At 51.7% G+C, this 14,051-nt stretch overlaps 2 protein-coding genes across 6 annotated transcripts in view; one reads left to right on the top strand and one right to left on the bottom strand.

The window, feature by feature from the left end:
• Positions 1-183: 183 nt before the first annotated feature.
• MAFK (MAF bZIP transcription factor K) overlaps positions 184-14,051 on the bottom strand; it is a 14,392-nt gene continuing 524 nt past the window's right edge. The window contains exons 1-3 of one of the 5 annotated variants that reach the window (XM_039559965.1): positions 13,805-13,892; positions 6,290-6,369; positions 184-5,106 (exon numbers count right to left, since the gene is read on the bottom strand). In XM_039559965.1, coding sequence (XP_039415899.1) covers positions 4,672-5,106; positions 6,290-6,325 — 471 coding nt within the window. In that variant the 5' untranslated portion in view covers positions 6,326-6,369; positions 13,805-13,892 and the 3' untranslated portion in view covers positions 184-4,671. Of the gene's footprint in view, positions 5,107-6,289; positions 6,370-7,312; positions 7,440-8,418; positions 8,753-10,522; positions 11,087-13,804; positions 13,893-14,051 lie in introns of those variants that run through there. The other 4 variants (XM_010392411.4, XM_010392412.4, XM_010392409.4 and 1 more) reach the window with 4 other exon arrangements.
• LOC104684825 (lysosomal alpha-glucosidase-like) overlaps positions 12,660-14,051 on the top strand; it is a 15,593-nt gene continuing 14,201 nt past the window's right edge. The window contains exon 1 of the mRNA XM_039559954.1: positions 12,660-12,788. The gene's annotated coding sequence lies outside the window, so the exon portion shown is untranslated. The remainder of the gene's footprint in view (positions 12,789-14,051) is intronic.

Here is a 14,051-nt window from a genome sequence, read left to right as displayed (position 1 = left end):
TCAGATGATTGCAAAAGATCCCACTCGCCTTAGCCCAGCCTGCCTCCAAAAAACACATCACTCAGCGCATTGCCACAGCCAGCCGTGTGCTGCACTGGGGACAGGCAGCAAAAAACCTGAGGAAAACACTCCACTGAAGATCAATTCAGGCTCCAAAACGCTGACCATAGACCAGGGCAAGTCTGAAACCAGAAAATGCTTTATTGGAAAGGTACAAAAAAACCAGTCACTGCAGCTAAATTTACAGCAATAAATTACGTTGTGGCTGTCAAGAGAAGTAATGGACACATACACAGGGCTATTCGCCTTACAAACAGGAATCCACATTGCTTGGTATATCAATAATTTATTTTATAATAAAAAAGCAGCACAAAAATAAATATTGAAATGAAATTACTGAGTAACCACAGAGGATAGAATGAGCTGGTGATAAAAAACAACTTAAAACAGAAGACTTCTATCATTAAAAAAATGAAAGCAAGTATCCACCATCTACAGAAACACCCCAGCAGACTGAAATACAGACGAAGGAAAACAAATCCACATTACAAAAGTTTTTCGGTTGTGTTTTGTTTCTTTTTTTTTTTTTTTCTCCTTTTTTTTTTTCCCCTTTTTTTTTCTTTTTTTCCTTTTTTTTTTTTTTTTTTTTAAATAAAAACAATCATGACAATGAAGTTTAAATGATTCGAGAGAGAAAAAACTGCCACCTTCTCCTCCTCCCCGGGTCTGAGCCATCCCGTGGCCTGACCGCTGTGGCACAGCTCGCCTCCGCCCCAGCCCAGTGCCAGCGCCTCGTCCCTCCCCGCCGTCCCGGAGCTGCCGTGGCACCCAGGTCTCTGCATTTTGCGGTCTCCTCCCAGCAGACGGTAGGGTTGGGCGAGAGCAGAGACTCTGCCTTGTTTCAAAGCGATCTGGAGCTGCCCTGGAGGGAAAGGTTCCCCACTCCCGACAGAGAGCACAGCAAACACGTCTACGAGAACAGAGGTGTCCCTTCCCGGTCCCTGCACGACGACGCTTTCGTCTTCTCCTGCCTCCCGCCCAGCCCTCGCTTCCCACGTCACGCTGCGGATGGGGAGCAACCAAAGAAAGGCCAGGCCCAGGGGAGAGGGATCCCAGCAACAGCCCCCGTGCCTCAGCGGGGTCGGGGGGACAAGCTAAGAGGAGCAGAGAAGGGAGCCCCGGCATCCAAAGTACTGCAGCAAAGAAACGCGCAGGAGGTGCGGCCGCGAGCACGCGTCCCACGCCACCGGCTCCCCACGCCGCGCTCGCCCTGGGTGTCAGGCTGGCAAGTGCAGGACGGAGAGAAAAAAAAAAAAACCCAACAAACAAACAAAACAAAACGAACAAAAAAAAAAAATAAAACACAACAGAAACGAACCGAACCCCAGAGGAATGCAACGCGACAACCCCAAGCTGGAGGGCCCTCCAGGGAGGAGGGTGGAGGAGCTGGGTCTCCAACGCGATCAACAGCTTTCGGGTCATTCCTCCCTCCACGTTACCTTGCAATTCTGATCCCTCTGTGGAAGTTTAGCCAGGACATTTCATTCCCCTCCAGGTCACCACCCAGGGAGCCCTGGACTGGCAATTTCTTTTAATAAAGATTTACAGTATCAAACTTGGAAAAAAAATTATTTTTTTTCTTTTTTACGAAAAATCTGTACGATAAAATGTATATAATTATATATTTATATATATATTTCTCTCTCTTTAAATATTTCCACGTGGTCCTTATGGATATCCAATATGGATTACCTACCATGGCTATGGTATCAACAGCTTTAACAACACCCAGGCCTCTTGTTCTTTATTGAGTGACCAGAGATTTAAGTGCCTACCAGCACCAAACTAGCAATCACTAGGACAAGCCTTTGGCACCCTTCCAAGAACTGGAAAAAAAAGAAATACTTGGCCACAAGGGAAGTGCCACATAAAGATATGTTTCTCAACTCATTCCAACAGCAAGAAGACCCCACGGAACAAAGTTCGACCTCCGTCCCCTTTGGTGAGACAGGTCTGATTTCCCCGGAGGGGTGTCAAGGGCAGCCAGAGGGTGTTCCTATCTAGCCAGGAATGTTATGGAGCTCTGGAGCTGTTTTAAAGACTGGAAGCATTTGGGCATTTTCAAGTCAACTGGCCTTTTTCATTAAAGTTTTCATTTAAAGCCCCAACAGTGCCAGGAGTCTCCATTTTGCCTGTTTTTGGAGGCACCTGTAAGGTCTGGGAAAGTGTCCAATGTCTGTGAGCTGGAGAACATGAGAGGACCAGGAAATGACCGTAACATCTTTCTCTTCCTCAGCTTCTGCTGTGGGAGTCAATAACTGATACACAGGACATCGATCTGCCTGTTTGGAGATAGGGAGGGAATGGAGGAGAAATGAGGTAACACTAAGTGTCATCCAAACTCTACATGTTGGAAAATCACTTGAAGGAAACTCCCTGCTCCCCTCCAAAACACATGGATCTGGCAGGGGGAACGAGCCTTCAGGAAGCATTTCACTGACACCCTTTCTGGCTCAGTAAGGTCACGGATGTCGATGTTGGGGACTGAATGAGAACCAAGTCTGAGGTTTCTCTTTTCATTAACCTATTTCACAAAGGATCCTCCTGGGAAATCCAGAGACTCCGATGACAAGGTGAAAAAAAAAAAAAAAGAAAAAGCAAGCTAACAACTTCTTCCAAAGACAAGTAGGGCTTCACTGAATGTCTACCAACTTACTGCCATTCAAGGCAAGACAAAGCCTCAAACAACAAATTATACTGGGTGTCAGATGCCAGTTCACTGTCCTCTTTCCAACAACGGTAGCACTTGATTATTCTCTTTCAGTCCAAACCACTTATGAATTCTCCGTGATCTTTGTTTTCTGTTCTGGAGCCCAAGTTCTCTAAGCTCTTCTCCTCATCTTAAACCTCAGCAATCTCATTCTCTTCTCACCTGCATGACAACAGGCATCGTCCATTCCACAAGTCTCTGACCTGCCCTACAAAACTCACAGTCCCTTTTCTTTCCTACTTCAAGAAGAAAAAAAACAACAAGAAAACACACGAACACCAACATAGCTATTTTTTTTTTTTTTACAGTGACCTGGAAACATTCAACATTTCATCACTGCTGTGAGACAGCAGAATCTCTCCTTTCAGCTTCCCAAATCCTGCCCACTGCCAAGCCAGAAATCCCTCTCCCAAACCACTGCTCAGAGCCAAACAAACGACTTCTCAATCCCAATTCTTCTGTCCCCTACACACGCACTGATTTTCCATCCTGCCCTCCGTGTGCCTCTCGGGATAACTCACCCCTTTGCAAGAGAAAGCATCAAGTTTCAGGGTCACATTCACACAGGTTGTCTGAACACTGAGGGTTGTTCACTGTACTCTTTGGATCCCAAATTCAGCATCTGATGTGCTATGGAGAGGGAAAGACTCTTCCAAGCTCCCATCTGACCTCCCCATAGCCCTCCTCTGATCACCAAGGACTGGCGAGCGCAGCTCCCCAGCTAAGGATGCTCATTGCTAACCTACCAATGCTTTTGTCAAAGAGGAGACTCTAAACGTCTCTCCTCCTGGCTGAATGCTATTGCCCTCTAGTTACACTTCAGTGCTTTAAAAACATCCTTCCAAAATTCTCTGCACAAACCCCTTCTCATAGTGCTGATCCCAGCAGAACTGTCCCACCTTCTCTCACAGCCAATTCTGCCTCCACCAATAATACGTGCAGCATTTTTCCTCCTCATCTCCCCTTCTCCTCCCCATCACACTGCTCTTCACAGTATTTACTGTGCCTCCCTCCCTTCAGCTTCAGGTAATCCAGGAAATGAAAGCTGCTACTTCAAGACTGTGGATCATTTGGAAGAAATAAACTGCATAAATATACCCAATTCACAGGCACACCTTTGGGAAGGAGCTATTGGGGAACTTGGGCTTGGAATAAAGGAGGCTGCAATGTAGTTTTTTTACAGGCCACACAGGTAATGGGGCATATTAAAATATGTAAAATATATATTTTTCCATATTTTAACAGCATGGATTGAAAACAAAAGGTTATTCTTAATGGGTGTGGTCAGACCCAAGCATTTATCTCCATCATCCTCCCACTCCCATCCACTCTTAGCAGGATGAAATCAAATCCAAAAAGCCTATATTCCTGCCCTCGTTAATAGTATCAGATGGAAGTGGGGAAGGTAGGGGAGACCCTTCTTACAAGGAGTAGGAGGCCACTGAAGGAAACTCTTTTTCCCATACATTCATCTCACATGATGATTTCTACGGTCCATCTGTTTCCTGGCTCTTGAGCATCATTCACGAAGACTCCGGAGGCTCCTCAGGTATCTTCTCCCAGCTGGAAAGCTGCCCACAGCTGAGAGGGGTTTGTGGAGGCGGGGGGGAAGGAGGAAGCAGATCTTGCAATTTGTACTGCATACAGAGCTCAAATCCTGGACACGAGAGGTTGATGGAGCCACTGAGTCCAGACAGAAGCAGCCAGTTAAGTTCCCTTTGTAGGAACCCTTTGGGTTTGTTTGTTTTTCTCTTTTCTTTTTTTTTTTCTTCTGTTTTTTGCACTTTTGGAAGAGACTTCTTAAAATGCCAATTCTTGACGTGACCAAGGACTCCGGAACAATGCATAAGAGCCTTATCCCCTCCCCTCTGAAAGGCTGCTAGTTCCCCCCACCGAGGGCACTAGGACGCTGCTGAAAACGGCACAGAACTGGATGAGATTTCGGCTGATTTCACGATGGTGATGACACTGGTGGTGGCAACTTTGGTCGGGGTAATAGGCCCTCGCGCCACAGTACGAGCAAAGGTCTGGAGTGCTTCGTACTTGGAGCGCAAGGCATCCAGCTCTAGCTTCATGCTGCTGTTTTCTCTGGCCAGCTTCTCCACCTCTTGCTGCAGCTCAACCCGCTGCCTCTCGAGCTCCTCTTTCTGAGTCACACGCTTGATGCGGCAGCTGGCAGCGTAGCCCCGGTTCTTCAGCGTGCGCCTCCGCTGCTTCAGACGGATGACCTCCTCTTTGGTGAGACCCCTCAGGTGCTGGTTCAGCTCCCGTACGGACATTGACACGAGTTCATCATCACTCAGCACCGGGGCATTCTCTCCTGACTCCTCCTTTACCTGCAAACACCAACAGCACAGGGGTAGCAGCAACCCGATGTGAGGGGATGCTCTGGGCAGCAGAAAGAGAAAAGGCCACCACCCCTCAGCAATGTCACAGCCCTACCTGGAAAACACCCCCGATGTGCTGTGGAGAGCACAAGCTCCACTAAAACATCTGGGTTAAGCATGGCAGAGATCTGAGCACTGCAGCTGTCTGCATTTGGGTCTCCCTCTTAGGTCAGAGAAAGCAGTGAGCTTTACACACCCAATGTGAACCCAACAGCAAGATTTTCAAGGGGATAAATGTAAAGTTGGCTGAAGCCTTTTTTTGTGAAGTCCTTTGTCAGGACCTGGAATTCGTACTCAACGCTAAGATGACACCTTTTCCCAGCATTACGCTGGGACACCAGTGCAGCATCTCAAAAGCAAAATAGCTGCTTCTATGCAGGGCTTAATTCAGAATTTTGTGGCTTTTCGTTGAAGACTGTGGATTTGAGTAGTGAACAAAACCAACCATGCTTGGCTTCAAGGACAGAGCCTGATTTGGTTTTGCTGGGGCACAGGCCAGACTGAAGTTACATGAGAAAACCACCAAGGCCTTGTCCTTTTCTCAAGCACATTTGCCACCACCATTATTTTCAGAATCACAAAATTGTTTAGGCTGAAAAAGACCTTCAGTATCCCTGAACCCAGAACTTTTAAGACACTATCCTTTTGTCTTTTCAGAGACTGCAGGACATATGGAATGAAGAGCCAAAGCACTGGAAACCAATGTTCAATAATGCATTAACACCATCAAGCCGGTATGTCCGAGGCATTTACTGTCTCACGGATCTGGGAGACACCAGCTGAACAACTCCCTTCCCCAGTGCCTCCCAGTCCTGAGAGTAAAAGAATTTCATTTCCAAGCCTGGGAGCACTGGTTTCAGGATGCTGCCAATACTTCCTATAGTCAGAAGACTCTTGGGTAGCTGCTGGGATATGCCAACCTCCATGCCATCCCAGAGACTTCAGGCCTCTTTCTGGGTAATACCAGTGTTTTTCTACCCTAACTTTTCCTGTAGACAGTGGGAAATTGTATCAGCACCCATTTGTAAGAGTCTCTTGGAATGAAAAAGAACAGTCACGTACGAACAACATCGCACAGTTCTGTGACAGCCTCCCCAGCCACCCAGCACCACCCACTCAGCTTCTTCCCTACCTTTAATGCCTTGTTCGGTTTGGGATTAGTCGTCATAACCTGAGCACAGTCTTCCGGACAAAACTGCTCAGAAATTGCAACTGGAAAAACAAAACAAGGTTTCCAGGTTAATCTCAGAGATGAGGGCAGGAAGAAGATACCCAACACACAGTCCAAACCCCCAACTCAACCACCATTTGAAGAAATAACCACACAGTTGTTTGAAGCGCTGGGATGGATTCAGATATCACTTACCCTATTCAGATAAGAGAAAGAGAAATTTGTGTTGACAAGTGCATTGCTTTTTAACACCAAGACCTTGTATTTTGCTATTAACCACACTAAGATCCAGCAGAGAAGACAGGGCAGGGAGGAAAGAAGGACACCTACACTCATCTGTAAACAAGAGTCACACTAAGCACCACGCACCACCTTGCCATGTGCCACCCCTTCCCAAGGGGAGAATGGAGCGTGGCCTCCAAGGCCCTGTCACTGTCTCACCTCCCTCTGGAGGAATCCCAGACGCTCCAAATGGCCTATTAGGGACTGAATTACGAGTTACCTCTGCTCATAAAAGGCACTGAAAAGCCACAAGACAACAACTCCCTTCATTCTCATTTTGATGATTATTAACCCGGCTCAAAATTGAGCCAGCAACCCAGAGAGAAGCTGCCTGGTTTGTAACCTGCTTCCAGCGCTGTCCCCACCCAAAGGAGACGCGACCAGAAAACCCAAACAACAGAAACAAAAGCCCCCGACAACAAAGCCAGGAAGGAGTTCACCTCTCCCAACACACCAAGACTGTTGCTTCCCAATCCTCCAGCCCCAGACCAAGAGAGCAAACCTGCTCGATATTTCTAGTGACATGGAGGCATGTCCATCGGCAGCCAGCCCGTCCCCTGCCGCGACACTGCCCTTCACTCTCACCTCAGCCAGAGACTACACCCCTCTGACCAGCGCCTTGCAGAAAATCCACCTGCCTGCACCTCCACCCAACCCCTTCACCCCATGGTGACGGCAGCACGGCGGCCCGATGGTACCTACCCCGGGAGAGGCACCGGCAGCCGTGCCACCATCACAGCCTCTGCTACGGCTCCCCAGCGGGGAGGGGGTGAGGCACCGGTGCCCCCGACGCAGGGCAGCTTCGAGGGCTGCACACCCGCGGCACCGCAGAGCGCTGCCTGTCTGGCGGGAGTCCTCTCTCTCCCCCCACCTTCTCCAGCCCAGCCCAAACCCTCCCCATTTCCACGTCTGCATCGTGTCACACATCCTAATCATTCATGAAAAATCCAGCCAAAGCATCCCAAGCATGATTCCCTTCTGATAGTTGCCATGGTGACCTTGGGAAAGTAGCCAACCCGGAGACAGTCACCATGGAAACAGAGAAGCCCAAAAGCAATAATGACTTCAGGTCATGTCTGTGCAAAGACATCACGAGGTCGTCGGAGAGTAAACAAACTCATTCATATCTGCAAACAGGGGTGGCGGGATTTGGGGGGGTGCAAAGGTGGGGCGTGGGGACCAGGGGGAGCCGGGTGGGTGAAGGTGCTGGCTCAGCCCGTGCTGCTGTCACTTGAATTTTATCAGTCAAGACACCTCATCAGCACACGACTTACGTAAAAATCAAGATGAAGAGCAGGAGGGGAAAAAAATAATCCTGTAATTGCAGAGCTGCAAGATACTATCCTAGATATTAGGGAGTGTATTTAGGCGCCTCCTCTATTTTTAAGCCCGAGACAGCACAGCTCTCCATGTCTGGAGGAGGGACAAGGACAGCCGCACAGCACACAAGCCAAGATGCTCCGTGATGAATGGACCACTTACAGCAACTGGTGTGCGCTGCATTTTCTAGGGCATCACCGAGTCCTTCCCTGCTCTCCTCCAGCACTGAGCCCCACCCCGGGCACACCTCCAGCCACAGCCCCTGTCTCGACAGGACAGCAGGAATGGGCAGGGCACAGGGCAGGGGGGGCAAGTCCCAGCCCCCCGCAGCTGCCTCCGACAGACAGACGGGGATGTGCCCAACCTCTGTCTGCGTGCTCTTCAGGGCAGCATCTCCTGCGAGCACAGGCACCTCTTCAGACCCCAGCACTGCCCTTTCACCGTCCATCGCTTCCCCTCCGCACCAGGCATTTGCTGCCCACCCCTACCTCCCGGCCGGAGGCGCAGACGTAGGCACTGGCAGCTGGGAGGAAGGAAAAAGCTCCTTGTCTTGGCCAACCGGTCTCGGAGTTGAGGAGCGCAGAGGCGCTGCCAGTGCGTAGAGGAAAGGGCCGGCAGCCCCCTCCCTGCAGAGGCGCAGCCGGGCCGCAGGCAGTTGGTGCCATAGTTATGCAGTGAGTCACCAGCTGTTTACAGAGTTTGAGCGCTCACATTCCCACAGCATCAGAAACTCTTCCTTCCCTCGGCGGCATCCCCCCTCCCTCGCCGCCCCCATCCCTACAAGGGAAGGGGCGCGCTGGGCGCGCTGGCCGCTCGCCGCGCTGCGAACGCCGGAAAAGGAAAGGCAAAAAGGAGGGGGAGGCCAACGACAGCCCCGTCACACCCACCAACTGCACAAAAAGCCTTTTGATCCTCACCCAGCGCGTCTTCAAAGCGTTTTCTGCGCCAGCCGATGGAAAAACTGAACGCGGCCACTTGGCTGCGCGGAGATGGAAAGAAATGTAAAATATCATGGAAAACAAGAGCCCAGGGGTGAGGTTACCTCCAGTGGGGGTCAGCGTGAGGGCTCACCTGCCACCCCGAGCAATGCTCCGGCTCTGAGTGATGAAACCCTTCTGGTCACCTGTTGCTCCATGTCACCAAAGCAACAGCTCCTTACCCTGCACATTCCTCAGCGGACAGCACAGGCGCTCGGCACAGCGTCTTCTGCTGCACACCTGTCTCCCCCCCACACACCAAGGCACTCTGGATGGGCCAGCATCCCTCCCAGATAGGCTGGGATCCACCCTACTGCACCAGGGGCCATGGGCTGACTGACTGACATGGCCATGGCTGCTGCTGACACAGAGATTAATGAGGAGGTTCAAGGCACCAACAGGAATTGTGATGCCAGACCCTCTTAAAACAAGGATGGGAGACTGTGGGCTGGCCTGACCCGAAGGGCAAGATTTCATAGAGCAAGTAGAAACACTCAAACAGGCTCAAGTCTCACAGTCAGATATGAGTGCCAGGGAGAGTCTTATCTCTGCACTAGGTGAAGGCACAGGTGTGGCCCAGGCTCCACTCGAAACCGATACAACACCACTCGCAATCCTCATCAGCAGTCCTCCAGGGCCTTGGGTGCCATCTCCTCATCTACCAAATCCTTCCCATCAGGACTATTTGAGACTATTCAGCTACCAGCAAGAAGACACTAAAAATCAGCATGGCATCTCCCACAGTTACAAAGCAAAACCCCACAACAGAATCATAAACCACTCTGCAAACAAGCCATACCCAGCAGCGTTCCCCAAACATGCTGCACAGGGGTCTTCTGGGACCCTGCCTGCAATTTGATTATTAGAACCCTTTTAGTCTTTACCCTACTCCTGCCCTTCTTTCCTTAATTGCGTTTGCTGCATCACATCTAAAATTAGGAGCTCAGCTTTTTGGAACGAGGACCGCGTTACATCCCTGCTCTGTAAGCAGTACGACACATTTCGAACGCCACATCAATAAAGCAGCAAGTAGTATTACACCAACTGTGAGGGGAAAAAGCTTTTCCAGAGCAGCTCCACGCTCGTATTTACAGCAAGTGTTTTGACTGTGGGTTACATAAAGAGCCCTTGTAATTCTGCAATAGTTACCCATTGACAGCCTTGCCAACGCCCTCTCCCTCTCTCAGACAGCTCCTATGCCTCATCCCAAAAACCTGGAGGTCTCCAGCTGACATCCTAAGCCTGACAGTCTCAGCTTCGAGCATCTAGAGATCGCAGTTCCTTCACTTTGAAAGGGAAAGGCAGCAGAAAGCCTGACTCAGGCAAAGGTCGGACAGAGCTTTCCACACAAGGCTTGCAATTAAGAAAGAAAACATGCCAGAGTGAGATTTCAGACTTTCCATGCTACAGGGCTTTCCAAGCGCGTTACACATTAAGGAATTACTATAAAGTCACTGCCGACACCCGACAACTGCGGATGGACTTGAATTTTAAAAACTCTTTCTACACTGAAAGACAACCCCGGCCAGAACATGAGTGCCTGGCAGACAGCCCTGCTGGTGTTTAGCTTCCATCCTCACACACATACAGCAAACTGAAAACACGCAACCCTCACCTTCCGCTGGGCCAGCGACAACTTCCCGAGGGCAGAAAAACAGCGCAAGGTTCAAGCGGCGACGGGGATCTCTGCCATCACGTCTCAGTTCGGCACCGACAGCTATGCAGGGAATACTCTACTCTCTCCCAAATGCAGCCATTTAATTCCTAGGCAGCTGTTTAAATTTCTCGTTTATCCGCAAGTTATTCCCCGCTCCAGAGCGCTAGCCAAACGAATGTGCCTACCACGGGTAACATCTGAGCTGACAGGTGAAGGCAACTACAGATGCTTAAATCTTTGTCGCCGTGCCTCTGCCGCTCGGAGGCACGACATGGATTTCCAGCACATTGCAGCATGGTAGGCAGAGCACCATCCCTCTCCCCATCATTCAAAAAGCCATTCTCCTGCTCTGACAACCTTCACACATCCTGTAAGGCAGACTGACGCTTGTCACTCATTTGTAATGAGAGCGGGGAGGGACAGGCTGGTGGTGTGAATCAGAGAGTAGAGAAGCATATGCGAGGCAATATATTTGACATGAAGAGAGAGAAGACACAAGGAGGGGGTGAGTCACTGTTTACTGTTCTAGAGGAGCTCCACGCAGCCCTCGCCCAGCTGGCCAGCTTTCCATTTCCCTTATGGATCGGAACCAGCATCCAGCAGCAAAGACGAGATTCAGGAACCTTCAGAGCACATTTGAGAGCTGCCAGGACACAGCTTTCAGAGGCGCTCTCTGGGGAAGTCTGGACACAGATCAGACAGTCTTCAGTGGTTTGGTAAACAACCTAGTCAGAAGCTGCACAGAGCCTGTGGTTAGGGAGCAGGGATACGGAGTACCAGGCGGGTACGCCTGTGTGACACCTCTGAAACTTCATGGAGGAGGAGGCTGAAGGGGAAAGGTATGCGACAGCCAGCCCTGGTACTGACAAGCTTACAGCACTTTTTCCATCACGTGCTTGTAAAACGCGGTGACAGAGATATTCTGGAATTACACCTCAGCATCACCAGCCCAGAGATGCATCTTGCCAGCCAGACAAGCTGAGCCATCAAGCAACAAATAACTTGCTCGGACGCACAGCTGGACCCCGGGGCAGAGCTGGGATTAGGATTCCTAACTTTGCTGCTCCTGACCCCAAATGCCAGCCATTAAGTCAGAGATCTTCACTAACTGCTAATAATGGAACATAGCAGCTTCGCTATTTGGCGTCCCGCAATATTGCAAAGCAGTGGGATCCACTATGCAGCCTGTCCCTCCACTCGGGAGCGCAGTGCCAGGGTAATTGCTCTCATTACTGCCTTCCCCCAGCTCTTGTGCTGATGGTCACAGAGCACTGCATCACTTGTGCTTGCTTCATGCTTGGAAGACTCTCTCCCCAAGTTTGAAGATAGCCTCAAACAATAGCTGAGACAGAAGTGGAAACTGCCTGTTCATCTCTACAGGGTGCTGAGCCTGAAACTTCCTGATAATTGAAAGTGCTAGCACTGCTCAAGTATTTCACAGCTGGATGTTTACAAAAATGATCAGCGAGCAAGCTTATCCCACAAACCCCGACTGCCGCAGGGGCCAGCGCTCCCAGCTGTCCTTTCTTCACTTCCCAAACATCTCACACAGCTAGAGATTTTCAATACCAAGTCCTGCAGCACATTCCATGCCATTAATCATCTTCCAATGTTGATGGAAATCAGAGGGTATCAAGCTGATCTGTATTTTTCCCTTTCAGGAGGCACACAGCAGTACTGAACTCCATGCTGCAACAGATTGCTGAGACGGGCGACGGCGCAGAAATGACATAAAACATGACAAAGCACGCTGTCCTTGACAGGCAAGCAGGGAGAAAAAAAAAAAAAAAAAAAAGCCAACACATTTCTGCCTCTGGTTCAGAAACAGTTGTTGAAGCAAGGCAAGAACCTGGCGTAATACAGCCGGGAACATTTAACAGGGCTCAAAGCCCTGTCAAGCTCAGAGCCTGCAGAAGCGGGCAGGGTGTCCTGACGGCGAGAGCCACCGTGTGCCCAACCTTGCGGCAAGATCCCCGTCGCTGCTCGCTGCCAGCCCCAGGTCCGGCAGCTCGGCCGGGCGGGAGCGGAGTTAACTCCGGGGCCGCGCAGCCCTGCGCGCTGCCATTGGGCAGCCGCGGCGTCCATCAGCCCGAGGAAGTGACTGCACGAGGAAGGCTCGAGGAAGGGCTCTCCGCAGGCAGCACCGCGGACGCACACGGAAGGACAGGGGGGGAAAAAGCGGAGGGACGCACGCTCCTTTCATCAGTGGGGAAAAAATCACCAGGTAAACTCATTCGCTGCTAAAACCCCGACAGCACCCACGGCACGGCGCGCCGGGCTGGGGCATAGGGCTGCGCCCGCCACGGGGCTTACAAAAACTGTAAGTGCAAGAAAAAGGCGTGCAGCTTTTCAGGGAAACACTTTCCTCTCACTGGCTCCCTCCACCTTCCGCAGTCCCAGCTCAGCTTTAGGCACGCTGGCAAAGGAGGGGGCGGCCAGGTGAAAGCGAAAATGGAGGCCTTTCCCTTTTCTGTAACAACTTTGCCCAAAGGGGGCTCGTTCCTAATTTGAGACCTCATGGCCTGCTTTCAGCAGAATCTATAAAATAAATCCTCCACGGAACAACCCACGAGGGAGGGGAGCGGGCTCTCAGCCCGAGGAAGAGGAGGAGGAAGGAAACAGACCCTGACACACTGTGAGAGTTCGGAGATCTCAGTTCCCGTCGCTCGTGGCCTGGATGTTTCCCCACCTCATGCCGCTGCCGTCACGGGAAGCTTGAAGAGGTTCCCCCCACCCACCTCCTCACTTCTGATTAAATCCCCAAACCGTCCCGCGCCCACCAGGCAGTCACGCGGCAGTGCCCGCTCCCGGAATGTCACCGTCCCCTTTCCTCCCACCGCCAGTCCCTGGGCGGCCGCGGAGCACCCCGTTTCCAAGGCGGCCCCATGCACACGCATCCCTCCCTCCCCACAGACTCCGGGACCAGCCCGAACACACCACGCACCGCTCCCTCCTTCGACCCAACCAGCATCTGTGCTCAGCAGAGATAAGCCCCCCACCAGCCGCATCCCTGACCCCGAGCCCATCCGACGGGCAGCAACGCGCCCGCCTGGCGTTTCCCGGTGGCGGCTGCTCCTGCCCGATAACCCTGGGCGGAGAGCGGATCACGAAGCCGCCACCACGCCCGGCCACCGCCGCGGCCACGCTGCCCGGCCCCGGCTGCGCCCCGGCTCCCTCCGTACTACAAAAGCTGCTATTTTTAGTCGGCGGAGCGCGCGGCGTCACAACAGGTTTCCTCACATGTATTTTAAGAGCCATTCAAAGGCAGAGGCAGGCAGCGCGCTCATCCTCGGGGGGAAGAAAAATAACAACAAGAGACAGGGACGCATCGCCCCGGCAAACGCCCAGGGGACCCCCAGCCCCATGTCCTCGACGGCGCGGAGGTGCTGCCAGCTCCGTCCCACGGGGGTTGAGCGGTGCCGGCTCCGCGCTGGTGCGAGGTGACAGGGAAGATGTGATCGCGGGGCCGTCGCGCCCCCACCCCCCG

The sequence above is a fragment of the Corvus cornix genome, chromosome 14, assembly GCF_000738735.6.
Source record: "Corvus cornix cornix isolate S_Up_H32 chromosome 14, ASM73873v5, whole genome shotgun sequence".
NCBI classification, from domain to species: domain Eukaryota; kingdom Metazoa; phylum Chordata; class Aves; order Passeriformes; family Corvidae; genus Corvus; species Corvus cornix.
This window is presented reverse-complemented; position numbering and strand designations above follow the sequence as displayed.